Source organism: Hypanus sabinus, chromosome 10 (genome assembly GCF_030144855.1).
Source record: "Hypanus sabinus isolate sHypSab1 chromosome 10, sHypSab1.hap1, whole genome shotgun sequence".
NCBI classification, from domain to species: Eukaryota; Metazoa; Chordata; class Chondrichthyes; order Myliobatiformes; family Dasyatidae; genus Hypanus; species Hypanus sabinus.
The window spans coordinates 97077928-97104698 of NC_082715.1; the positions used below are offsets into that span (position 1 = coordinate 97077928).

Here is a 26771-nt window from a genome sequence, read left to right on the forward strand (position 1 = left end):
ATTTTTGGGCGGGAAGGAGGGATTTGGGGGTTGATTGTCATGCTACTGGAGAAGAAGTTTTTCAGAGTTGAATACTTTGATAATAAATGAACCTTTGAACCTTCTGAACTTTTGATGCGTTATGTGTACTGTGTTGTGTACTTTGATCCAGAAGGACATTATTTCATTTGACAATATAGATGTGTACAGCTGAATGACAATAAACTGAACTTGAATTGTCACCCTGTCTGCTTATGTTTCCAGATATAAAATTCCTCTCTTAGTATTACTTTTCTCACCCATATTTCACTTCCATTCTCACATCTGCACACACAGGTATTGAAGCAAGTATCCAATAACCAACACATTTTAAATAGATTCTTGGTATATATGCTTTCTACAAATTAACATAGTTCGGATTTACAATCAACAAGTGAGATTCTGACTGCTGAGTTCATCTTTGTTCTTAAACCAAGATAGTTATCATACACTATTCTCTGAGCTGTTTTGCAGAAACCATTCGCAAGTTTTGCAAAAACCATGTTGACTGCAAGCAAAAAACATACTTATTGAAAACATCAATATTATACAGAAATATCATGAAGGCCAGAATAAGGATTAGTATGTGGATATTTTCTTTTGGTTCAGGTGTTGACAACATGAGGGTGTAAGGGACAAACTACAGACTCCTACAAAATTCCAAAACTCATGTAATTAGCTTCATTAACAAAGGTAAAATTAGACTACTTGAGGAAATGCTATTTACAGAATCAACTGTTCACAGAGCCAGTATTCTTCATAATCTGAACACCTTTTCTTTTTAAATATGCACTTTCTGAATTATGCAGGCATATTAATTTGAAGTCTTCCTTCATGTTGAAATTTAAATAATTACTACCACCAAATCTTAAATATTAATAATGATAAATGTCACTTACCAGCACTGAAAGAAGAACAGATCATTTGGACCCCTGGCCTTGGGCGCTCAGTAAATTTAATTGGTCGATGACTGTAGTAAAAATAGAACAACATTAAGATATGATTGTAATTACTCTCGTCTTAAACAGCTGTTAAAAATGGAAATATTTCACTTTTACGTTGGTGTGCACTTGCTCTCCTTCTGGAGGTTAATATTATTAAAACTAGAAGCTGACACAGGCAGCAATAATTAGTATGGACTGACTCAGGAGATTTTTAATTTTATGTAAATTTGACATTGACTTTAAAGAGCTCACGCATTACAATAATTATTATGCTGCAGAAATAGGACACCATGAAAGTAATGTCAAAATGGCTTCCTTGAAACAGATCTTAAATCAAAAGGATGTTTAGCTTTTAAAAAACTGTGTAACTGCTTCATAAATGTGGACGAATGTGAACTCGAAGAAACAATTCAAAGATAAACACCACATTACTGGCAAGACAAATGCAACTCTCTTTAATTAAGTAACCATGGAAGCACAATAGACCATAAAGAAGCATGCTAACCATTACCGCAAATAAAAATAGGAACCTGAGAAAATGATAGCAAGCATTGCAATGGGAAAATTATCCAAGCACAGGTACAGCACCAACACAGTGCCTCCTATTCATTTCAATGATTCCAGCCTGGACTGAACAACTGACTAGTCCTATCAGAAGGGAACAAAAAATTGTGAATGACCAGGTCAACTTAAACCAAACAAGTAACATACAGCTAACCACTAACAATGGTAACATGGGGTGGGGGGGGAAGGAGATGGAGTGGGTACAAAACTGATGTAAGCTGTGGCTGGGGCAATTTGTGCCTTGAAAAAGGGAGCAAATCTTTTTCAGCCAGAGGGTGGTGAATTTTTGGAATTCTTTGTCACAGGTAGCTGTGGAGGCCAAGTCAAGAGGTTGATAGATTCTTTATTGGTCAGGACATGAAGGGATACGGGGAGAGGACAGGAATTTGGGGCCGAGAGGAAAATTGGATCAGTCATGATGAAATGCTGGAGCAGACTTGATGGGCCAAATGGCCTGATTCTGCTCCCATATCTTATGGTCAAATGTGACCCCAGGAAAACTGATGCAATAGAGACAGCTGACATTTCATAGCTTTCAGAAACTGTAAGTGTTACTGAGGCAGAAAATTGATGTCTTGTGGTACCACAAAAGAATGAGGTGCAAGCCAAAAAAAAGAGCAAGTGGTGGGAGCAGACAGCTGCAGAGTTCCAGGGCAGAAGCACACCTCGATTAACTTCAATGTGGCGTTACAAAAGTTCACTAACCTCACACAGGTGTTCAAAATCAGGGAATGCATACAAATGCTATATTTTACCACCCACACTCCAAGCCTCAGTAACTGCTCATTTCTCCGTTAATCACAAACAATGACGTTGAACAAAGTTGTGCAAAGTCACAAAGATGCCCATCAGCCTTTGTCACGTCGTTCCCTGTAAATTGATGCACGTGAAACAAATACCATGATACCAATATATGTAATACCATACCAATCACGCTGAAGAAATCAACTATCAACAAATCCATTCAAATTGCACTAGAGGGATGGTAGGCTGGCCTGCCATTCCTGCTGCTGATTCCATCTCCAGTCATCTGAAGTTAAGTGAGGGCACTAGCTGAGGTGCTGATCTCCAAAATATTAACAGATTGTACACACTATCTGACAATCAAAGTATCACACAGTTATCAACCAAAACATCCTCTATGGGTTGCTTTTATCATATCAGTACTACAAAGTGCCCAAGGTCACAACCTGCCTGCTCGGCTCAATTCCACGGGTAATCACTGCTTATATATTAACACCCCTGCCAATACGATATCTGATTAACTCATTCCACAAAGATCCTAGTGCACCAAATTCAATACTTTAATAATGCATCATAAAAAGTTACCAATAAGTTAAAATTTCAACTAGAACTTTGGATAAAACTAAAATCCACAAGTATCACCAAAATTACCGGGAAAAAATATCTCTAAATACATCAGGGCACTGAATGCAAATATATTTTAACATCTTCAATTTTAACTTCATTTTAAAAGGTCAAAAGATCAAAATTCTTGAGCCTGAGAATTACACTTCAAGCAGAACCTAATCTTTTAAGAACTACCCAGCTCTGTACATAACTTCACTGTTTCTAATGACATACTTAATGCATCATTGTGCATTTGAAGCAAAGTCCAGCAGCTATTTCCCAGCCCTGAAAAGATGCTTTGGCTGATAACTAAGTGACAGTGTGTTCAAATACACTAATATTTCACAGATATTCTAAAGAAAGGGGGGAGGGAATTCATTATATTAATAAAATTAAATGGCTTAACATGGAACATAGAACTATACAGCACTGGAACAGGCCTTCAGCCCACAATGTTGAGCCAAACCATATCCTTCCATTTTCCACACATTCAAGTGCCTATCTAAACATCTCTTAAAAGTCTCTGATTATTCTGCCTCCGCCACCATCCCAGGCAGCACATTCCATGTCCCTCATATCTCCTTTGAAATTAAAACCTCTCAGCTTAAATGCATGTCACCTGGTATTGAACGTCTCAACACTTAAAATATATATTGTCTGTCTACTCCATCGATGCCACTGATAATCTTATAAACCTGTCCTTAACCTCTGCCATTCCAGAGAAAACAACCCCAGTCTGTCCTACCTCTCAATGTAACACATGCCCTCTAATCCAGGCAAAATCCTGGTAAACTCTTGTACACCCTCTTCAAAGACTCAACATCCTTCAAGCTACGAGGGGGTGAACAGGACTGCATGTAATACTCCAGATGCAGCCTGACTGGAATTTTATATAGCTGTAATATGGCTTCCTGACTTTTGAACTCATGCTTCAACTAATATAGGCAACTATCACCATATGCCTTCTTAACCACACTATACTCTGTGTAACCACTTTCTGGTAGCTATGAACCTGGACCCTCTGTTCATCAACAGCCCTTAATAGTGTACTGTCTATTAGCATCTGATTTACCAAGATGCAACATTTGGCCGGGTTAAGCTCTATGTGCCATTTCTCCACACGTACCTGCAACTAATTCATATCCCATTGTATTCTTTGCCACTCTTCTACGCTATCCACACCACCACCAATCTATGTAATATCTGCAAACATACTAACCCACCCATCTACATTTTTAACCAGATCATTTATATACATCCTTAACAGCAGAGGACCAAGTACAGAGCCTGTGGAACACCACCAATCACCAGCTAGAATAAGTCCTTTCAACCACTAACTTCTACGGACAAAGCAGTTCTGAATCTAACCAGTCAATTCACCATGGATCCCATGCATCTTAATCTTCTAGATGAGCTTCTCGTGAGGGACGTCCATCAAACACCTTACTAAAATCCATATAGACAACATCTGCAGCTCTACCTTCATCACCTCATCGAAATATTCAATCAAGCTCATAAGATATGACTTGCCCCACACAAAGCCATGCTAGCTCGCAAATTAGGCAATAGGTTTTCCAAATGCTCATAAATCTTAACCCTAAGAATTCTCTCCGGTATAGTTTCCAGGATTATTCCCTTTCCTTCTTGCATAAGGAACAAATTTAGCTGCTCGCCAGTACTCTAGAACCTTGCCTCTGGCTAAAGTACACTAAGATGTCAGTCAAGGTCACTGAAATCTCATCTCTTACCACTCTCAATAGCCTGGGGTATATTTCATATGGCCCTGGGGATTTATCCACCTTAATGCTCTTTAGAATATCCAACACTTCCTCTTCCTTTATCTCAAAATGCCTAACATAACAATATGCTCAGAAATGATCACCCTGTCTATCACCTCACTCTCCTCAGTAAATACTAATGTAATGCACTCATTAAGGACCTAACCCATACCCTCCACATCCAAGCAAATTTCTTTCCTGTTTATCCTCCAGTGGTCCAACCCTCTCCCTAGTTTTCCTCTTGCTCTTGATACACGTATAGAATGCCTTGTGAATTTCTTTAATCTTATTTTCCAAGGATTTTTCATGGCCCCTCCTGACTTCCCGAATTCCCTTGAGTTCACATGCAATCGTGGTTGTTGTGTACATCCCTCCCTCTGCCAACCTGACATCGGCCTGTAACATCATTCACACTGTCACGGCCAGACTACAAACCCAGCACCCGAGTGCCCTCATTACCATCTCGGGTGACTTCAACTATGTTACCATGGCCAGAACACAGCGCAACTTCACGCAGTATGTGAGCTGTACAACCAGAGGGGAGAGGACCCTGGACTTGATGCATGCTAGCATTTAGGATGCATACAGCTCCTCTCCCCTCCCCCCACTGGGAAGGTCAGATCACAACCTGGTACATCTCAAACCCTGCTAGGTGCCTCTGGTGAAGAGTAAACCTGCAACCTCGAGGACAGTGAGGAAATGGTCGGAGGAGGCTTATGAGGCACTCCAGGGTTGTTTTGAGGTGACAGACTGGCAGGCCCTCTGTGAGCCACATGGAGAGGACATTGATGGGCTCACAGAGTGCATCACTGGTTACATCAACTTCTGTGTGGACTGCAATGTTCCTTTGTTATTCAAATAACAAGCCATGGGTAACAAAGGACATTAAGGACATCCTGAACACTAAAAAGAGGGCATTTAGAGATGGAAATAGGGAGCTGAGGACAATACAGAGGGACCTGAAAGCCAAGATCAGGGAGGCTAAAGACAAGTATAGGAGGAAGCTTGAGTGGAAACTCCAGCAGAACAACATGAGAGAGGTCTGGAGTGGGATGAGGACCATCACTGGGTTCTGGCAAACCAGCAAGAGGAGCTGAAGGCAGTGTGGACAGGGCCAACGAACCTAACCTGTTCTTCAACAGATTTGACACTGTGGCCCCTGCCCATCCCCCACGATTCATCTGTTGTCGGCCCCCAACCAACATATACTCCACTCTCCCCTCCTACCCCTCCTCACAGCCCCCCCCCCCACCCTGCTCTCACAAATACACCCCTCCCCCACCTGAAACCACCACAGTGGGCTTCACAGCTGAACAGGTGAGAAGACAGCTGAACAGGTGAGAAGACAGCTGAAACGTCTCCACCCAAGCAAGGCTGCAGGCCCAGATGGTGTCAGTCCCAGGGTGCTCAAAGTCTGTGCTCCCCCAGCTATGTGGAGTACTTCACCAGGTCATCAATCTGAGCCTGAGTCTCCAGAGGGTTCCTGTGCTGTGGAAGACGTCCTGCCTCATTCCTGTACCGAAGACGCTGCACCCCAGTGGCTCCAATGACTACAGACCAGTGGCATTGACCTCCCACATCATGAAGACCCTGAAGAGACTTGTTCTAGAGCAGCTGAAATCTAAGTTAGGCCACACTTAGACCCCCTCCAGTTTGCCTATCAGCCCCGACTAGGAGTGGAGGATGCCATCGTCTACCTGCTGAACCGTGTCTAAGCCCACCTGGACAAGCCGGCGAGCACTGTGAGGGTCATGATTTTTGACTTCTCCAGTGCGTTCAACACCATCTGCCCTGCTCTGCTGGGAGAGAAGCTGACAGTGATGCAGGTGGATGCTTCCCTGGTGTCATGGATTATTGATTACCTGACTAGCAGGCCACAGTACGTGTGCTTGCAACACTGTGTGTCAGACAGAGTGGTCAGTAGCACTGGGGCTCCACAGGGGACTGTCCTGTCTCCCTTTCTCTTCACCATCTACACCTCGGACTTCAACTACTGCACAGAGTCTTGCCATCTTCAGAAGTTTTCTGATGACTTTGCCATAGTTGGATGCATCAGCAAGGGAGATGAGATGGAGTACAGGGCTACGGTGGGAAACTCTGTCATATGGTTTGAGCAGAATCATCTGCAGCTTAATGTGAAAAAGACTAAGGAGCTGGTGGTGGACCTGAGGAGATCGAAGGCACTGGTGACCCCTGTTTCCATCCAAGGGGTCGGTGTGGACATGGTGGAGGATTACAAATACCTGGGGATACGAATTGACAATAAACTGGACTGGTCAAAGAACACTGACGTTGTCTACAAGAAGGGTCAGAGCCGTCTCTACTTCCTGAGGAGACTGAGGTCCTTTAACATCTGTCAGATGATGCTGAGGATGTTCTACGAGTCTGTGGTGGCCAGTGCTATCGTGTTTGCTGTTGTGTGCTGGGGCAGCAGGCTGAGGATAGCAAACACCAACAGAATCAACAAACTCATTCGTAAGGCCAGTGATGTTGTGGGGGTGGAACTGGACTCTCTGACGGTGGTGTCTGAAAAGAGGATGCAGTCCAAGTTGTATGCCATCTTGGACAATGTCTCCCATCCACTCCATAACGTACTGGTTAGGCACAAGAGTACGTTCAGCCAGAGACTCATTCCACCGAGATGTAACACTGAGCATCATAGGAAGTCATTCCTGCCTGTGGCCAACAAACTTTACAACTCCTCCCTCTGCGTGTTAGACACCCTGAGCCAATAGGCTGGTCCTGGACTAATTTCCACTTGGAATAACTTACTTATTATTATTTAATTATTTATGGTTTTATATGGCTATATTTCTACACTATTCTTGGTGGTGCGACTGTAATGAAACCCAATTTCCCTCGGGATCAATAAAGTATGGCTGTCTGTCTTTTTCTTAAATTTTTTATAATTGTAAAGCGCCATGTTTGATTCTTGCTTCCTCCACATTACAGAATTTTTTTTCTTCTTAACCAAATTCATCACATCTCTCGACATCCAAGGTTCTGTTGCCTTGCCATGCTTGTCCTTCCTTCTGACTGAAACATACCTGTCCTGTACTCTGTGTATTATTTCCGTAAACACTCCCCACATGCCGTATGTGGACTTGCCCACAAACTGCTGTCCCCAATTCACTCTCCTTAGTTCCTGCCGAAAGCTCTTATAATTTGCACGGTCCCAAGTTTAATTCTCTCCCACAAGGTCCATACTTCCCTTCATCAATAGCTATCCTTGAGGAGTTGCGGTCACTGTTTACCTAAATGTTCAACCACTGAAAAGTTGGTTACCTGGCCAGGCTCTTTACCAAACACCAGGTCTAGCTCTTGTTGGAAGATCTACATACTGATTTAAGAAACCCTCCTGGATACACCTGACAAATTCAGCCCCATCTCTTGCACTCAGAAGGTCCAGTTTATATTAGAGAAGGTAAAACCCCCATGACAACAATCCTATTGTTTTTACACCTTTCCTTGATCTGCCTGCATAGCAGTTCCTCTGTGTCCCACTGGCTGTGGATGGGGTTGGAGGGGTGTCAGCAGTACAATCCCATCAGAGTGACTGCACTCTTCCTATTTTTGGGTTATACCTACATAGACTCCGTGGAAGACTGCAGATGTGATACTGTCTCTGATTAGTAGTGCAACTCCCCCACCTCTTTTGCTTCCCTCTCTATCTCTACTAAAAGATTGAAACCCTGGGATATTAAGCACCCATTCCTGTTCCTCTTTCAGCCAAGTCTCTGATATCCACAAGATCACAGTTCCATGTACTGACCCATGATGTTCTTGGTGATGACTACTTGTTCACACACAAGTAGTTGCTGGGCTTGAAAATATGAAAAACCTTTCACAACCACAAAACTTTGCACAGTAGTGTACTGGAAACATCTGGACTTTTGTTATTACTGCTGCACTTTGTGTCTAATAAGGTCCTATAAACAGCCATGCTATAATGACTGTAATTATAAAGTTTGGTTGAGAGATACACCTATTGGTCATGAATTAACATCTGCTTTCAGTACAGTACCATTAGTTCTTTTATATCTACCTGATACAGATCGACTCATTGGAGAGTTTAGTATTTCAACTACATGAAAAGATGTTCTGTAAAGTACGGCTTTGGTGAAATTTTGTGCTCAAATCTCAAGTGGAGGAATTCAACCCAGAACTTTCTGAATTGGAGTTAAGAATTTTTTTTATCCCTGTGTCTACCATGCACAAATCTCAAAAAGTATCTATTTAAGTTCTACTTCAACAAAAAAGCTGCAAACTGATTTGTGCAGCCAAACAACAGAAGAAAAGGTGCCAGTTCATTTGAGTCCCCCTGTAACAACTGCAAAAACCATTAGAAAGAAAGACACTTGACACTGTTAAATCCATGCCTCAATTTCTCTGCAATATTGAATTATTTTGTTTTATATCAGGACAATAAAATAGTAATATCTAATGAAGTAGACAGTGCATTCAGTGCCTCTCTGAATAAGTCAGCTTAAAATAACTGGGCATTTAGAATCCACAATCTTCATTCAAACTAACTTCAATGTAGTAAAATTTTGACACCTTAACGATTGTTTTCCCAGCAAAGGTTATAAACATGAACAGAAATCGCCCAAAACTTTTAATAAAAATAAATCAGTATGTTTTTAAATCAAGTCAGGTGATCAGCAAAAAAAAACTTTCAAGTTCTGGTTTACTGCTCTACTTCTGGAAAGTAATAAATTAAAATTAATTTAAAATGACGTCAAGTTGATTAATACAGTGGGACTTGTAACAGCCATGCTAAACTTCTAACATGCATACCTTTCAGAACTTCATCTGTCACATTAGATAGGATACCCAATCGGCCCAAATCGTTGGAGCAGAAGCTCAAAGGGAAATTTTCCAGTGATAGTTAATATCTAAAAAGACTGTTTTTTGGTCAATGCTCAGTTTGGCTATTTGTCAAGTTTGACAAAGGCGATTAGATACCCAGAAACAACTTATTTGGTCACCGAAGTTTAACAAAAGCGACAATCACTCAATGAAACATCTGTCCAAAAACAATTCAAGCCAAAAAAACAAAGAGCCTAATAAATTTCAGAAAAACAATAGAATTGAATAGTTTCAATTGGAAATGAATTTCTCAAATTGAAGAATCATAATCATTTCAGCGTTTAAGAAATTCATTAATGGACACCACAAGAAAGAAAATTAGGGATTAATGTTTGATAAAATTAAATGTAGTTAAAAAAAAATAAATGCAGAGGGTAAATGCATTTACTTCCAGCATTCAGCACATGACAATATTAGACCTAGAATTATAACAGTTATCAAACCTCTATTATAAGTAACATTTCTCAACAGATTTACCACATACCTCTGGTTATTAATGTCAATTTTAACTACAAGAATTCTGTAATAAAAAATGTCTTCTGCAAGTGTTTGTATAAATACTGAATGCTAAATACTAAGTAACTGTTACTTCTCTGGCAGAAAATGGAGTTAGCAGGTTTCATTTCAAAGTTGACTGACAAGGCATAAACATTTAAAATCACATTATTCAGTGATTTAAACCTTTTATAGTGGTACTTCAGGAAGCGTTATTTCAAATAAATGTACAGAAATGCACAATAATTCAGTTGAAAATGAGAAAACTGGAACAAAAATATCCATTCAAAACCTGAAAGGCACATGACCAAAGCAAAATATGCAGTCATGAGTTAACTCTGACAAGGAAACTATCAAGCCTCATTTTATCAAGGGGTGGCATGGACACTTTAAATTTTAATATACACATGCTCTAGTCTCCTTACCCTTCACTTTTCATCTGTGAAATGTTAATTAGGTCATTATATGAGAATGGAGTATACACAGAATTGGTTAAAAACAAATAATATCCATGGCTCTTGATTCATGAGAACAAAAAATATAGGAAAATAAACCTCCATGCTCAGCACAGCTTTTAAAGATATAAAATATTTTAACTTAAAAATACTCAATATAATTATCACCTTAGAACAATCATAAACCCTAAATTATGCCATTAATTGCATTCATCCAGAATTAGAACCTTATTCCAATGAGATTTTGGATTTGAATAATTTTAAGAGGGGTGAATTTCTTATTCTATTTCATTCTAAACACGTCCCCCTCAGTTTGAGCGTATTTATTGTCACCATTGATCTGATACAAATATACAGTATTTTTTTCCAGTAAGAAGCAAGCTTCTGTACAAATTTACATATTAAAAAATGCTGAGCTACTCTATTATAGAAATGTTTAGCCTTCGAAAAGACATAAAACAAATATTTGCAAATTACTAATCTCAGAGTGGAAAACCAATTATATTTTACTGCTTCTTAATGGAATAGAGACATACTATTCTTCAAAATACTTAATCGGCAAAAAAATCTTTTACTAGCATGCTTTAAAATTTATTCTCAATATGCATCAACTAACTTCAACTATACGGGATTATATACCCCATCTACCTTCTCTATTTCCAACCCTATCTTCCAGTTTCATATGGGGGTTTATTTTAATCAATCACAGTGTTAACATTTTAACAAATGCAGTGTTAGCATTTTAATGACCACTGTTTATCACTCAGGATGACTGCTTTCTTGAAATTTCTGTGGTTTAAAGTGCATTTTGCTTTAAGTCATTAGCAATGGACTGAGTAAATTTAATAAACAGTTACAAGATGCTTACATTTCTGTGAATATGGAATCAAATACTGGCCACACCTGATAAGGAAGGCACTGTTCATTTCATAAAGGAGATTTGTGAAATAGATGGTTTCATAACCATTTGGTCATAATGCTAATATTATTTAATTTCTTTTAGATTTCTTTACATGACTGAATTTAAATTGCCTTTCTGATATTTTCAGATTTGAATGCATCTCAACATAATTGGGACTCAGCATTAACATAACCACTTTTCCTTCCTCCCCAGCGTCAATGTGGAAGTAATCATGTCATATACATATCCATATGTATTTCAGTTTTATATAATAAGTGTAATATATTGATTGTGTAATTACATTATATAGATATACATAATAGTTTTAATTCAGATCAGTTTTTTTTAAATTCAGTGGTCTGCTGTGATATGTATTAAAATTGCTTAATTCAAAAAAATGGTTGTTCATTTTAAAGCAAAAAAACAAAGCTTTCAAAGTGAGTAAGCTGAATGTTTTATTGAACATATTGAAGTGAACAGTACTGCTCAGAACCAAATTTTCCATAAATGCAATGAGTAGCTGCCACATAATGGTCACACCATGCCTAATTTCAGCATCTTTGAATTGCAACGCAGAAGTCAGTAGAGTTGGAGGCTAGAAGCCACTCCACTGCTGCGCAAAACATGAATGATGTGACCTAAGTGGTACACATTTGTCCCTTCAAAGTTGCTAAAGGGATATCAGAGGGCTGATGGCACAGTGCTCAGGGTCCACTACCCGAGACATAGTTGCCACCGACAGGTTGCTCAGCTTTATGAAATTGCCGCAGCAGGAAGGCAGCCAAGGCATTTGGTAAGTGCAACAGAGGACAAAGTCATTGACATTTTTATTCAGGTCGTATTTTTTAAACAAATATTAAATTACTTAATACCAACAAGTCTAAACAATACTTTATCAAATAAAATGAAGAGTACATACTAACCTAAATTTGTACATGCCAGCATCCCACTGCCAGAAACAAATTGTGCCATCTGCCCCTGTGGAAGATAGAAACCTCAAAGAGCCAGTGCACATTGGCGAAAACTGGAAAACATCAAAATTAAAAATGTTAACATTGAGAAAGATACAATAACACATTTCATTGTCAAGATAGAAAACATGCTTATACCTATTGATAACTATGTCAAGAGGCTATAAAGATATCTGGTTTTCTCACACTTGTTCCTTTAAGGATCCAGATATTGGAGTCTTCGCTAACAATGTATTGTACTGACTATCACAAATTTAAAACAGAATCAGGAATTAAGGTAATTTGTGAAGCAGGATAAAGAAACCTCTCCAAAGGGACAATGGGAATGAATGCATACACGCAGAGAGTCTCAGAAATGAATAAACACTGAAGTTCTCAACCAGAAAGTACTTTCAAATGCAGTTACGGCACTGGGTTAAGTAACTTAAAGCCAAGGTTCTTTTAAAAAACTAAAGTACTGATATCAATGTCCACAATCAATGCCAAAGATCCAGTCACCAAAATGTTTCCAGCATTTTCATTTTTACTGCCTTTTGACGATTTAAAATTAAAATCCAAAGAGCTAACTAGATAGGTATAGCATAAAGCAGCCTTTTATTTAGATTTATGAGAAACATTCTAATGTAAAATAAATTATTACTGAGTGTTCGTGAGTTGAGAATGGATCAGCTCTGGGGAAACTGGAATCTAGGTTGATAGAAAAATACTAATATAAAGCAGAGGTGGCCAACCACTGAGAAATTACATTTTGCACAGACAATGAAATGAGAAGCACAAACAAAAAGATAACTTTTAAATTTGATTGCCTGGGAGAGCAAGGATCATGATAAACCAGTGAGAAGTGGAGTGATGGGCCAACTTACTGCAGAACTGCATAGGGCAGCAGAGTTTTGAGACAGGTAGGTTTACAGGAGAGGTGAATGGCAGATCAGTCAGAAAAAGTTTAATAGGAGCCACCTGATTGCAAACACACACAGGATTTAAGTCAGAAGAGTGCTGGTGTTGGAATCAAGCGCAAAAGAAAGCACTGGATGAATTCATCCCTGATGCAGGATCTCAAACAAAAACATTCACCATCTGTTTACCTCTGCAGACTCAGCTTGATCTACTGATTTTTTTTTCCACCGGTTCAGTTTTTTTTCCAAGGAGAACTTGAACACATGAACTTAATGGACAAAGGCAAAATTATGGCGACAGCATTGGGGAGATAAAATAATTAAGGAAATATTATAGTCATGATCCATCTTATAAGAATGACAAACCCACCAAGCAGAAGAGTGGATCAAGGGCTTAGGTGGAAGGTTAAGTAATCAATCAGAGATCTATAGGGATAAGGAGTTGCTGACTGGAAACAACTTCAATTATCTTTCTGCAGAATGCTACCTGACCAGCTGAGCATTTCCAGTAGCTTCTGTTTTTTATATTAATGAGTATTATACCACATTTGCAGTAGACTTGATTAGATGTTACATGCACATTGAAACACATGATGTTTGCATCAATGACCAACAGTCAGAGGATTATGCTGGACAAAACCCACAAGTGTCACCATGCTTCCAGCACCAACGTAGAATGCCCACAATCCTATCACATCTACAGGATGTGGGAAAAAGTATATTCATACGGGGAGAATGTACAAATTCCTCACACACAGTGGCGGGAATTGAACCCTGATCACTGGTGCTGTAAAGTGTTGTGCTATCCACTACACTAGTGTGCCATCCTGTTTTATACAAAACAGAAACAGGCCATTCAAAGATTTTAGCAATTAACAAATGTGCAAGTTCCATAAGGCGTTCAGCACTCTAAAGGATTAGTATGTGCTATTTCACTTCTTCATCTGTCCTTGCAGTAAACCACTTCATCTAGGTGTTATTTTTCTGTAAACTGCTAACTATTTACACATGCTTCTTTTTGGTGATTTTATCTTTCCTAATTCTGTTGAAAGGTATTCCACCTGAAACAGTACCTCTGTCTCTCTTTCCACCAGTGCTTCAGGATCAACTGAGCGTTTGCAACATTCTCTGTTTCACTTCCTTTCAACGAATCAGACCATGTTTTAGCAAATAAGAGTTATCTTTGCATAGCTTCAAAATGAGTAAAATTAATTCCCGAAGGGCTATAAGGATGCTGACAGCATAAAGCAGCTGTTCTTCAGATGGAAAGGAAGCATCCTAAGGTAAAATTAATTACTGACAGTGTTAATGGGCTGAGCAAAAGTACAAACTACTAGAGGAAGTCTGCAGGTTGAGCAGCATCTGTGGTGGGAGGGGGGGGGCGGAAGGAGGAAATATTGATGTTTCAAGTCTGGACCTTGGACTAATACAGGCTGGAATGGAAGTTGCTCTGGTTAAACTGGATTCAAAGACCAAAAACAAAAATGTAACTGAAAAATGCATGTCCTTTAAAATAGCATAGTTTCAAGGACAAGAACAAATGAACAAGGGCAGTTTTATATAAATCACATCAATTGTACAAGAAAGAAGCAGATTAATTAGACAACTCCTATGTGAAAAAGAACAAGGGTAATACAAGTACATACTCAAATAACAAATCTGGAAACTCAAAAGGTTTCTATAAGCCTGATAAGGAAGACAGTGGGGTTTACTGGGAGCAAAATGGACATACAATCATGTAGGCAAAGGGAATGGCCAAAATGAAAATCAAATAACTTGCTTAGCTGACAGCAGGAAGAAGATCTTGTAGTGGCTACCAAAGAAAAACAGTAAATTGTGGAGATACAGAAAAGGGTGACGATTAGATCAAAAACACTAGATTACATGAGGAATACAATTTGATTTTTTAATTCATGGACGGTTTGCTCTGGACACATTCAGCAACAAGGCTGATTCAATTATGTTCTTTAAGAGACCTGTAAGAGAAAATGGTGACCGCTGTTGTGCTATAGAGAGTAGCATGGCCTACAAAGGGTCAAATAGTCTCTCCTTGTGCTGTTGCCACATATAAAAGTGAACTGAAGTTTCTCCTAGTATATTAAAAGTTCTTGTTCCTTTTGATCTTATGTAACTTGGAATTCTCTGAGCATATGAAGTTTCTTTAGGTTGTCATAGCTGTGGGGGTGGGGTAGTGGGGATGAGCTTCCACTGCCTATTAAATGCTCCCAATAGCATGCATCTCAAATAACCTCTGACAACTAAGTCCAGCAGAACAGTTTATACTGACAGGAGAAAGGGCATTGGCAGGTTATGGCACCATAAAATCAGAAACTTCTACCTCTCAAAAAAAAACTGTTGTAACCCCCAAACAATGTGATCAAATTGATTAAATAAGTATGTTTATTATTGGAAATCTAGGAAGCCCATGAGGCTCATGCTAAGATTTTCCTTTTTACAGGAGGAAAATAGTTTCATATTAATACTGTTGTTAAATTACTGAAAGAAATCAATTATACATTAACATATTTAATTTTCCACTAACTTCAAGTAGCCGTATCTAAATTTGACAAAAAAATGGTTTGTAACAATTTCAAACAGTTATAACACAAGCAAAGGCATATATTTCGAATATAAAAAAATTCTAGCTGAAAACATCAGCAGAGAGCTTAAGAGCCAAACTGAAATCCATCCTGACTTCCAGTCAAGATGGCAACTGTGAACATCATCATCTCAGGCAACACCTTCCAGATAGACAACAAAACTGGCTCCATCATTTCCTCTTCATCTCCTTTTCATTTTAAATGTGTTTCTGCTACTGTTAGAGCCTGTGATCTACAGTTTGAAGACTGGTTGAGCTATCTGGCACTTTGCTGTCTCCGAGAAGATTCCAGAAGGCAAGGCTCACAAGGCCTCAAGGTTTAGAAACAAGGCGAGAATCCATGATCGACTCCATTTTTCGCTGATATCGCCAATTAAAGCTTTGCGGAAGACTGAGACATTGAGGCAAGTGCGAGAGGCGCCTCAATGCTCTCGCTCGCTGCTGTTGTTGTGGGAAGGTGTCAGTGTGTGACAGCCTCTTGCTCGCTGCTCCTGCAGGAAGGGCCCCATGTCTAGTGGCCTCTCTCTCCCACGATGCAGTCAGGGGATGTTACTAAAGCACTGGGTCTGTGATTTAAAGATTGGACTGTGGTTCTCTAGGACTTTTCCAGTTTTTTTTTAATTTTGTTTTTTTTTTGTTCGTTCTTTCTGGCACGATTTGTTTGTTTTCTTGTGTGTTGGGGTTTTTATTTTCTTGTGCCTTTCACGTGATTTGCTTGTCATTGTTTGCATGGGTGCTTGGGGTTTGGTGTTCTTGTTGCCATCTGCACAATTTTTTTGTGTTTAGAGGGTTGATGTTTTCTTTGATTTTCTTTATTTCGTATTTGTATGGAGAAGATGAATCTCACATCTGTATACTGCATACATACTTTGATAATAAGTGCATCTTTGAACCTTTGAATGGTTTTGGAAGCCATGGGCTAGGATCACAATGTTTTGTAAGCCAAAACTTCTCAACCAGGCACAGTGCACTGAAATAGGTACAAAAGAAACTAACTGATGCTGAAGCACTAACAAAACGCCACAGAAACTCAGAAGGTCAAGCTCCAACTGTGGAAGGAAATGGGCAGCCGAACATTCGGATAGCATCCTTCCTCCGCCTGGCCTGCTGAGTTCCTGCAGCATCCCATTTTTTGCTGCCAGGCACTTAAAGGCAATGTCGCCTCCTCCTTCTGTGCTTCAAGTGATAGCCAGTAATGATCACACTGCTGATTAGTTTAGGGCATCACAGTGCCAGATTTCAAGAGTACTCAGTACCCATAAAAGCTGATGGTTATCAAACCTAACTTGCACCTCTTTAAGAGGATATAGGCTTTTGCAAAAGAACTCATCCAGAGCTTGCAACACCATGCTGGAATCTATGGCTGAACACAAGCAGGCACAAGCAGCCAGATTTCCTAACAATCCAGAGCCAAGTCCACTTCAACACTTGCAAACACAACAAGTATGAACCTTCTAATGATCAATTTGACTCAATTTCCACCACTGGAAATGTAAAAGCCATCCAACTTCCAAATGCTGCAGTGGAAACATTTACAATACAAGCTTAGACTGCTCTCAAGCAAGATCCAAGTTGAACCATGTAAGCCAAGACTACTGCCATCATTATTCTGGATAAAGGATTGTGAAACTTCAAGCAATCTGTCATCTCACCTCAGCCAACGGAGAATGACAGTGGACAACAAATCTGCTATGCATGATCTTATCACTGCCACTTTAGTGCTTTCTTCCTGCTAATCAATCAATTAGCCATGCTTGTTGGGATGGTGCTATCTGAAATCAAAAATTCAGCCAGAAGCCTCTCTTCTTCCAAAGCCATCTGCTCCTCCACCATAACAGCCCATGCCTACATACAGCAGGAAATGCATTTAGATAACATTCAGGCATGGGGTGAAAACTGGTAGGTAACTTGTACCACAGAAGTGAAAACTACTGATCGCCCCCAACAAGAGAGTCCAGCCATTTATCCCTGGTAATCGACGGCATCATCATCATCAATATCCTGCAGGTTACCATTACACAGAAACTTAATTTGGCCGATCATGTAAACACTCAGGCTGTGAGAGTTCAGAGGCTGGATACCCTTCAAAACAAAAGCAGAGTGTCTGTTTGGTAACTCCTTCACCATTTCTTTTAACATCACAGCATCCCAGCAGGGTGAATGTGGTATGCACCATCTATAAAACATACGGCAATAACTTACCAAAAATACTTCAACAGCAACTCCCACGCCCTCAACTTCTACCACCATGAAGGAACAAGACTGCAGTGCAGAGGAAAACCACCGAGCAGAAGATTTAACACGAGGAAATCTGCAGTTGCTGGAAATTCAAACAACACACATAAAATGCTGGTGGAACACAGCAGGCCGGGCAGCATCTGTAAGGAGATGCACTGTCAACATCTCAGCCGGAAATGTCGACAGTGCTTTTCCTTGTAGATGCTGTCTGGCCTGCAGTGTTCCACCAGCATTTTGTGTGTGTTGTTTGAGCAGAAGATTTCCCTCTTGCACATCATTCTAATGTGGAAGCCTATCACAGGTTCTTCGTCAATCCTGGGTTTAAATCTGAGAACTCTCTCTCTGACATCATCAACACCAGGAACGCAGCAGTTTATGAAACTGGAACATCACCACCATCTTAAAGGCAATTAGGTCTGGACAATAAATGCTAGTCCTGCCAGTACTCTGATCCCAAAAAGTGAGTAAAAATAAAGTCAGCTTCTGCTGAAGTTACAAGTTCAATTTTAAAACCATAAGCATACATATCCAATGTGTATGTTATAAAAATTAGCTTTTCCGGGTAGATGCACAGTACATTATGAACATGAGAACATAATTTACCTATATATATATAAATTCAACTAAATTATAAATCAGCTTTAAATCAAGCCACATTGCCACTTCCTTCTGCAAAATCATTAATGATTTTCCTTTAAAGTTACATCAACCAACCATTCTTTTGGCAACACACCTCTATACCATTAGTGATCCCTTAATGTAGCACGTGGGTGGTCCTTCCAGTAGCTAAATAGTGGGCCATTGTGCAAACAAATATAAGCTTCATTGGTTAAATTTAATTCTTGACTGCTTACAGCAAAACAGTGCTGTGCAATGATTTATCTCACAGTCTCATTCTTCTGCATTCTTCAGGTCTGAAAACAACAGCTGCCTTGCAATTCTCTGCAAAAGTGCACTACAAATGCAACCCACAGATCAGACAGAAAATTAAAAGCAATTTAGAACTCATAACACCTAAACAGTGAGAGGTAAAAGCCAATACAGTATGTATTGAAAAAGTGCATCTTTTAGAAAATAATTGTAACTAAAATATATTCTTATTAAAAATACATGATGTCCAGAATCAATTAAGACAATGGAAAATAATGCATTATTTTGACAATGCTAAATCCCAACGGCTGGAACATTTCCAACATTTTCTTCTTTTTTTTTATTTTGGATTTCCAGCATCTACAGTTTTTACATCAACGTGCATTTGATACATGAACATTTTTTAATGGCATAGCTGTAAACAACATTATATAGGTGTATGCCTTATTCCTGATATTTTTATCATTATCCATCTCCTCAGATTCACTTTCACATAAGAGACCACTAAAATGCTAAACCAAGTGTGGGATGATGAACAAACTTTCTGATGAAGGGTCATGAACTTAAGTTTCCATCCCCATAGATGCAACCTCACCAAATAAGTATTTGCAGTACTTTCGTTTTTATTCAATTATTCACCACAAATCCACTTTCCTGCCTAATCTTATGGTTGGTTGATCATGAATAGAAAAAAAATATATAAAAGCAGTTTTCTTTACACAAAAGCAGAAATGCTGGAACAGCTCAATCAGTCAAGAAGGATCTGTAAAAGGAGAAACCGGTCAACATTTTAGGTCATCGCCATTTCCACTTTATAAAAATCCCTTGGAAGACTGATAGGAAGGGTCATTAATTGTGGTTATTCAGGGCAGGGTTCTTCAATGGCATGCTTAATTAAACTGGCTCCTTGCAGCTCGAGCTTTCCATTTTTGTTTCTGATACCTCTGCTATTTTGCTTACCTAATCCCATTCTCACTGTTGCTCTGCCCTATTACCTCTTGGACCCCATTCCTACTGTTACCGTGTTGCTTTCTGGTTTCCCCCAGCTCCTTCTAACACCCTTAAGGATTTTCCTCTCCATCATTCAGGATCACCTTTATTTTTAATCCCTTCCCTTCTGCTCACTGGCTTTTACTCCAGAACGTTATATTCATCATGCTCCCTCGTCACCCAATCTTGCATTCCTGCGTCCGACACTTGCCTTCCTCCTTCTCTCTCAAGTTTTCCCCAAATATCCCATTCCTACCCTCATTCCATTTTTACCTCTCAGGCTTTCTCAGTGTGGATTCCATTCATCTTCCTATCATTATTTATCTATTACAGTAATGAAAATTTATCTCCAAAATAATAAGATAATTGCAAAAATAATCAATGATTTAAAAAAACAGAATGTTACATGTGCTTAGAATCTAAGCTAAAAAAAATTCTGCAAATGCTTATCCAGTTAGACAGTATCGTTGGAGTCAGAATTGGAGCCATTCATTGATTCTATTATGTTTCTTGGAGTTATTGAGTATGCCCACAAGAAAATTATCTCAGGGTTGTATATAGTGACATACGTGTAATTTGATAATAAATTTACTTTGATCTTTGAAACAAAGCTCTCATCAAACACCATCAATTTGAAACAGTAGCTCTATTTCCCTGTGCCCATGTGATGTATTACCTGCAATTAGTTTATTATATAAATAATTATACTGTTAATGAATATCTTTACCTGTAAGGATGTGATAGATGCAGTGTGGCCCTGCAGAACAGCTAAAGGTGCACATGTCCGGAGGCACCAAACTCGGATGATTTTATCACAGCTGCCCGCAGCAATCATGGTATTTTCATAGTTAACTGCCATGTCTGAGATTTCAGCAGAATGTCCTCGCAAGGTTGCCAGAAGCCTGCCATCATCTGTTGTCCAGATCTTCACCAGACAATCATCAGATCCCTGTACATTGTTTCAAAGAAGGTCATTTTAAATTGGTGCCATCCATTTTCAGTAACATTTGTTTATTTTACAGAATTATCCACCTAGCTTCTGCTTACTGAGATGCCATATATTTGTATTTCATGCCATCATTAAAAACAGCTGCATAATGCAATAGGTTGGACTGTGCAAGTTGCTTCAAAAGCTGGGATTGATTCATCATTTGATTTGAAAAAATATTTAAACATCTAGAAAAATAGAAGTGGATATGCAGCAATTTTGTTCATAACATTCCTGTAATAAAAGTATTTCATAATTGGTCTCAGAATCATAGAATTATAAACTGACAGTATACAAAGAGACCTGTATTTATATTTATTACATCCTCAGTGGTCGACTCCACTTCTCAAGATTTTAAATGCAGCAGTGTCTCAACCTGTGGAATGAATAACAGAAACTTTGCGATTTCCACACTGTGCTACAGATGTGTAGATATTGTAGATGTCACAATGTAACATCATATCTCATTCATGATAACAACAGAATCTATGAATGTTAATGAAGTTATAAAACAATGTTTTGAAAAGTACCATATTCCTTTGTGAGATACTTCCCAGCATCATAGGAGGTCTGCCCTGTGACAGCTGTTTGAAATTGCTAAACAATCAGACTAACTCCCTGAGATTTCATTGCAGCCACGGATTTTGTTTTCCTCTTACAAGGCCATGCCTAATCTTTTGAAAGCTGGTATTAAATTTGTTTCTACCACACTTTCAGGCATTGGCTTCCCATTCATAACTCCATCATTGCAGGCTGGTTAAAGCAACTGGGAAAATCTGGTTCAGGCATTTCAGCATGGTGTCGTACAAAACCGGTCCAGCCAGAACCTGGTTCCAGTCTTTTAGTGTATTTATACAGAGATCAGCCCAGTCAGCTAGTAGCAACTTTTGCTCTCATTTAGTCCAGTTTTCATGCCCTTCAACTTGCAGATTAGTCGCTGATTAACACCCATGAAATGAGATTTTTTTTATTTGAATAGAAATAGCTCAATATCACATGCAATAGAATGTGATAAAAGATAGTCTGCCTTCATGAACAGACTTGTGAAAATAGCACAGTGAGCAATAACTACCCTGACAGAAGCAAGTCTAGAATAATTGATTCAATGATTACTGCACTCCAAGAGAAGGTGACAAAACTAATCTCATTCTACCACACTGAAAAAGGTATTTTTCTAAACTATTCATGCCACATAACCTTAATCCTCAGCACACCTACTTTTATTATTATTTATGGACCTACGTAAAGCATCAAAATGTTGGTACAGTCTATTTCTATTAAATCAAAATAGTTTTCTACTTGGAAAATAATGAAATCATTAAACAACCTGAACTATCAGTATAAGTAAAAATAGATACCCCCCCCCCACCCCTATATTTCCCATTGAAATCAATGCACAACTTAAATTAAGCAGCTTTCAATTATGGAAAGATAGTTTGTGGAGGGGAGCTCATGGCTTACAAACTACATTTTTTTTTGAAGTGATGAAGATCACAAGCTCCGTCTCTGACAGGATGGAGTATGTGAAGCTAAGCAAACTACATCTCCACATACCGCTCACTCAGCAATGGTGCATATCGACTTCAGGAGAAATGTATCTCCTCTGCGCCCACTTATCAACAACAACTCCATGCAGAGCCCCATTTCAATATTCAGGTTCATGGGCATCACCATTTCGCAGGACCTCAGGTTCATGGGCATCACCATTTCGCAGGACCTCAGGTGTGAAAGTTATTTATCCTTCAATAACAAAATGGCTCAGCAGAGGATACATACTGTACTTCTTGTGGTAGCAGATAAAATTCTATCTTTCCCAGAATATACTGGTGCAATTCTACACTTCTATTATAGGGAGTGTCCACATATCAGCCACTACTGTCTGATTTGGTGCAACATCTTGTCACAATATACAAAAACTACATCAAACTATCAGCTGAGCAATACACCATCACCACAGGACTTGTACGTGTCCAGGAAAAAGAAATAGGCATAAAATATATCATTGTGGATACTACCCACCCAGCAAACTGCCTTTTCCAAAAGCTCCTTTCTCAAAAGCACTGTAGAGCAATTTTAAAAAATCATGCCATCTTAAAAGAATCTTCCCCCAGGCATTAATCTGATCAACCATTCCAGATAGCTACTCCACTCTAGTCAGTGCACTGCACTATGAACACTTTAAACCATTTTCTATAAATGCTGTTTACTTTTCAAATACATGTTGGTATTTATGTATTTAGGCACATTTTAATCCATATCCATACTTTAACCTTTAAATTTATTTTTTAAATAATTCTTTATCAATCTTTTTTATTAAGCTTCAAATAGATAAACATAACAATGATACTGATACAAAGAGATCGGAATTACATTAATAACTGTTAACGTATACATAGACGGACTCCGAGTAACATGTGTAATCTAAGCTTCCCAAACTCAAGTCGTCACTTTTTATTGTCATTTCGACCATAACTGCTGGTACAGTACACAGTAAAAACAAGACAACATTTTTCAGGACCATGGTGCTACATGACACAGTACAACTACACTGAACTACGAAAAAAACACAGAAAAAAAACTACACTAGACTACAGATCTACCCAGGACTGCATAAAGTGTACAAAACAGTGCAGGCATTACTAAACATTAGTAACTAAACACGAAAAAGATTCAAAGAAAAAAGATTTTACAAGAAAAAAAACCCCTAAACTAACACAAAAAAAGAAAAAAAAAACAAAAGCTGGGCTGCCATGGTTAAAATCATTATTTATCATTAACAGCGCTCCTCTATACACAAACAAAAAGTTATTGAGAAGGATTTGGAAAAGGTCAAATTACATCATATGAAAATGTTGAATAAATGGTCTCCAAGCTTCTTCTAATTTAACCGTAGGGTCAATAGTGTTACTCCTAATTTTTTCCAAGTTTAAGCATGTTATAGTTTCGGAAAACCATTGAAATGTAGTAGGGGGATCAGAATCTTCCCATTAAATAAAATGGATTTTCTGTCTACTAACGTAACAAATGCAATCAAACAGCAAGCTGAAGGGGATAATTGACTAGAGTCCATCACTGGTAATCCAAAAATTGCAGTAATAGGATGAGGTTGTAAATCAATACACAAAACTGCTGAAATACTATCAAAGATATCTTTCCAATATTTTTCCAAAAGAGGGCAAGAAGCTACCTCAGACTTACATCTGTCACAGACAGGATTTATATGGCAATAAAAATGAGCTAACTTATCCTTGGAATTATATATTTCTTATATAATTCTATATCCTTATAATTGTTGTACGCTATTATCTTTTGTTGCATGGCATGCCCTGACCTACGCACACAGCTAATACCTAATACATGTAAATGTATATGGTGATTAAAATTATCCCTTGATGACTGATGAGGGTAGGATTGAGGATGTTGGCTTCACGGACCTTAGTACAGCATTCGAGAAAATCATTCATGATGGGCTTCTCCAGAAGATTAAAGCACATAGGTCCGCAGGCACTTGGTAGGTTGGATTCAAAGCTGACTTGATCATAGAAGACAGAGGACAATGGAGAGAGGTTATTCTGACTTGAAGTCTGTGATCAATACTATATCACAGAGATCTATGCTAGGACCTTGTTATTTAAACAAAATTACAGGCATCAGCAAGCTTGCAGATGACAGGAAGGTGAGCAGATAGTCAAAAGGGACACCAGTATATAGGACTGCTGGAAATGTGAGTGGACAAATATGAGATGTTGAACTCTGGGATGCCTAACACAAGAGGACAGTATATAATAAATGGCAGGTCTCTTAGAAGAATTGATATACAGAGGGATCTTAGGCTGCAAGTCCATGAAAGTGGCTGGAAGTGACAATTAGCGAGGGTGGTAAAGCTTTTCTTCACCAATTGGAGCACAGAGTATAAAAGTTGACAAGGCATATTGCAGTTGTATAAAATTAATATTAGGCCACATTTTAAGCACTGAGTGCTGCTATGTTCACTGCAATTCAGAAAGGACATTGAGGCTTTAAAGAAGGTGCAAGCACAGTTCACCAACACGTGAACAACAAACAATCTGCCAGAGAAATTTAGCAGGTCGAAGATCATCCATGTCATAAATTGTCAACACTTCAGGTTGAAATGTTCCTAAAGCAGGATTTCAATCCAAAATGTCGACACTTCCCTTCCTCTTACAGACACTGCTCAACCCGCCAAGTTCCTCCAGCAGATTGTTGGTTGCTCCTGGTTCCAGCATCTGCAGTCTCTAGTACCTTCACCACGATGCTATCTGGATCAGACAGTATTAACTATAATGAGTAGCCAAACAAAATTGGATTGCTTTCCTTTGAGCATGGGAGGCTGATGGGCAATTTGATACAGGTATATGAGAGGCATAACTGATTGAGTGTTTGTTGATTTCAGCTCAGTATTCAACACAAACCTACTCTCAGTTCTAATCAACAAGCTCCAATACATGGGCCTCCATACCTCCATCTGCAAATGGATCCTTGACTTCTCCACTGGGATACCACAATCTCTGCAGATCAGAAACCATCAATACTGCTGCACCTCAAGGATGCACACTTAGCCCACTGTTCTGCTCTCTCTACACCAACTGTGTGGCTAGGCACAGCTCAATGCCAACTATAAATCTGCTGACAACACAACTATTTTGGTAGAATTTTAGATGGTGATGAGATGCACAGGAGTGAGATAGATCAGCTAGTTGAGTGGTGTCACAACAACCACCTTATACTAAACTTCAGTAAGACCAGGAATTGACTGCAGACTTCAGAAGGCAAAGTCGAGGGAACACACAACAGTCTTCATCAAGGGATCAGCATTGGAAAGGGTGAGCAGTTTCAAGTTCCTGTGTGTCAACATCTCTGAGGATCTACCCTGGGCCCAACATATTGATACCCTTACAAAAAAAGCCACCAGTCAGAGTTGACCACAGATATTGTGTCCTAGCTGTCCAGATACGCAAGCCTGGGCAGTACAATATGGAAAGCAAGCTGTTGCTCATGTAGCAAGCTCACCCTCTCCACACATCTGATGAACCCAAAAGTAATGTCAGAGGCCGAGAATTGCCAGTCTACATTGAACTCGATGTAGGACTGCCTTAGGGACTCCAGCTCCAGATTTTTCCCCTTGGGGTTTACTCCCGAAGTCTTCCCCCATGAGTGGGTATAGCCGCATGGCAGTGGAGGTTTGAGATCAGATGAGCTGCCAACTACAGCTGACGAGCCTCAACTGCCTGAAAAGACACAACAGTGGCTGTATTTCACTAGGAGTCTGAGGACACTTGGTGTGACACCGACAGATTTCTACAGATACACCGTGAAAAGCATTCTATCTGATTACATTGCTGTCTGGTATGGAGCGGCCACTGCACAGGATTGGGAAATGCTGCAGGAAGTTACAAACTCAGCTGGCTCCATCATGGGCACTAGCTTCCCCAACATCAAGAACACCTTCAAACACCAAACCTCAAAAAAACAGCATCTATCATTAAGGACCCCCATTACCCAGGATATGTCCTCTTCTCATTGCTGTCATCAAGGTGGTGGTACAGGAGCCTTCAGGCAGCTTCTTCCCCTCTGCCAGATTTCTTAATGGCCCATGAACGCATGAATGCTACTTCAGTTTTCTCCCCCTCTTTTTGCATTACTTTATTTTTATATACTTATTGTAATTTATAGTTTTTACTACAATTCATAACATAGGCAGTGATATTAAACCTAATTCTGACCCAAAGATAGGGTAGAGAGTCACAGACTTTCCTCAGGATAGAATTGTCAAAGCTAGAAGGCATGGATTTAAGATGTGAGGTAAACTTTACAATAGATTTGT

The 26771-nt window shown here is 39.2% G+C and overlaps 1 protein-coding gene across 3 annotated transcripts in view; it reads right to left on the reverse strand.

Annotated features, from left to right (window-relative positions):
• phip (pleckstrin homology domain interacting protein) overlaps window positions 1–26771 on the reverse strand; it is a 178013-nt gene that overhangs the window by 94956 nt on the left and 56286 nt on the right. For all 3 annotated transcript variants that reach the window (XM_059982360.1, XM_059982361.1, XM_059982358.1), the window contains exons 8-10: window positions 20666–20887; window positions 12298–12398; window positions 918–988 (exon numbers count right to left, since the gene is read on the reverse strand). In XM_059982360.1, the coding sequence (XP_059838343.1) occupies window positions 918–988; window positions 12298–12398; window positions 20666–20887 (394 nt within the window). The remainder of the gene's footprint in view (window positions 1–917; window positions 989–12297; window positions 12399–20665; window positions 20888–26771) is intronic.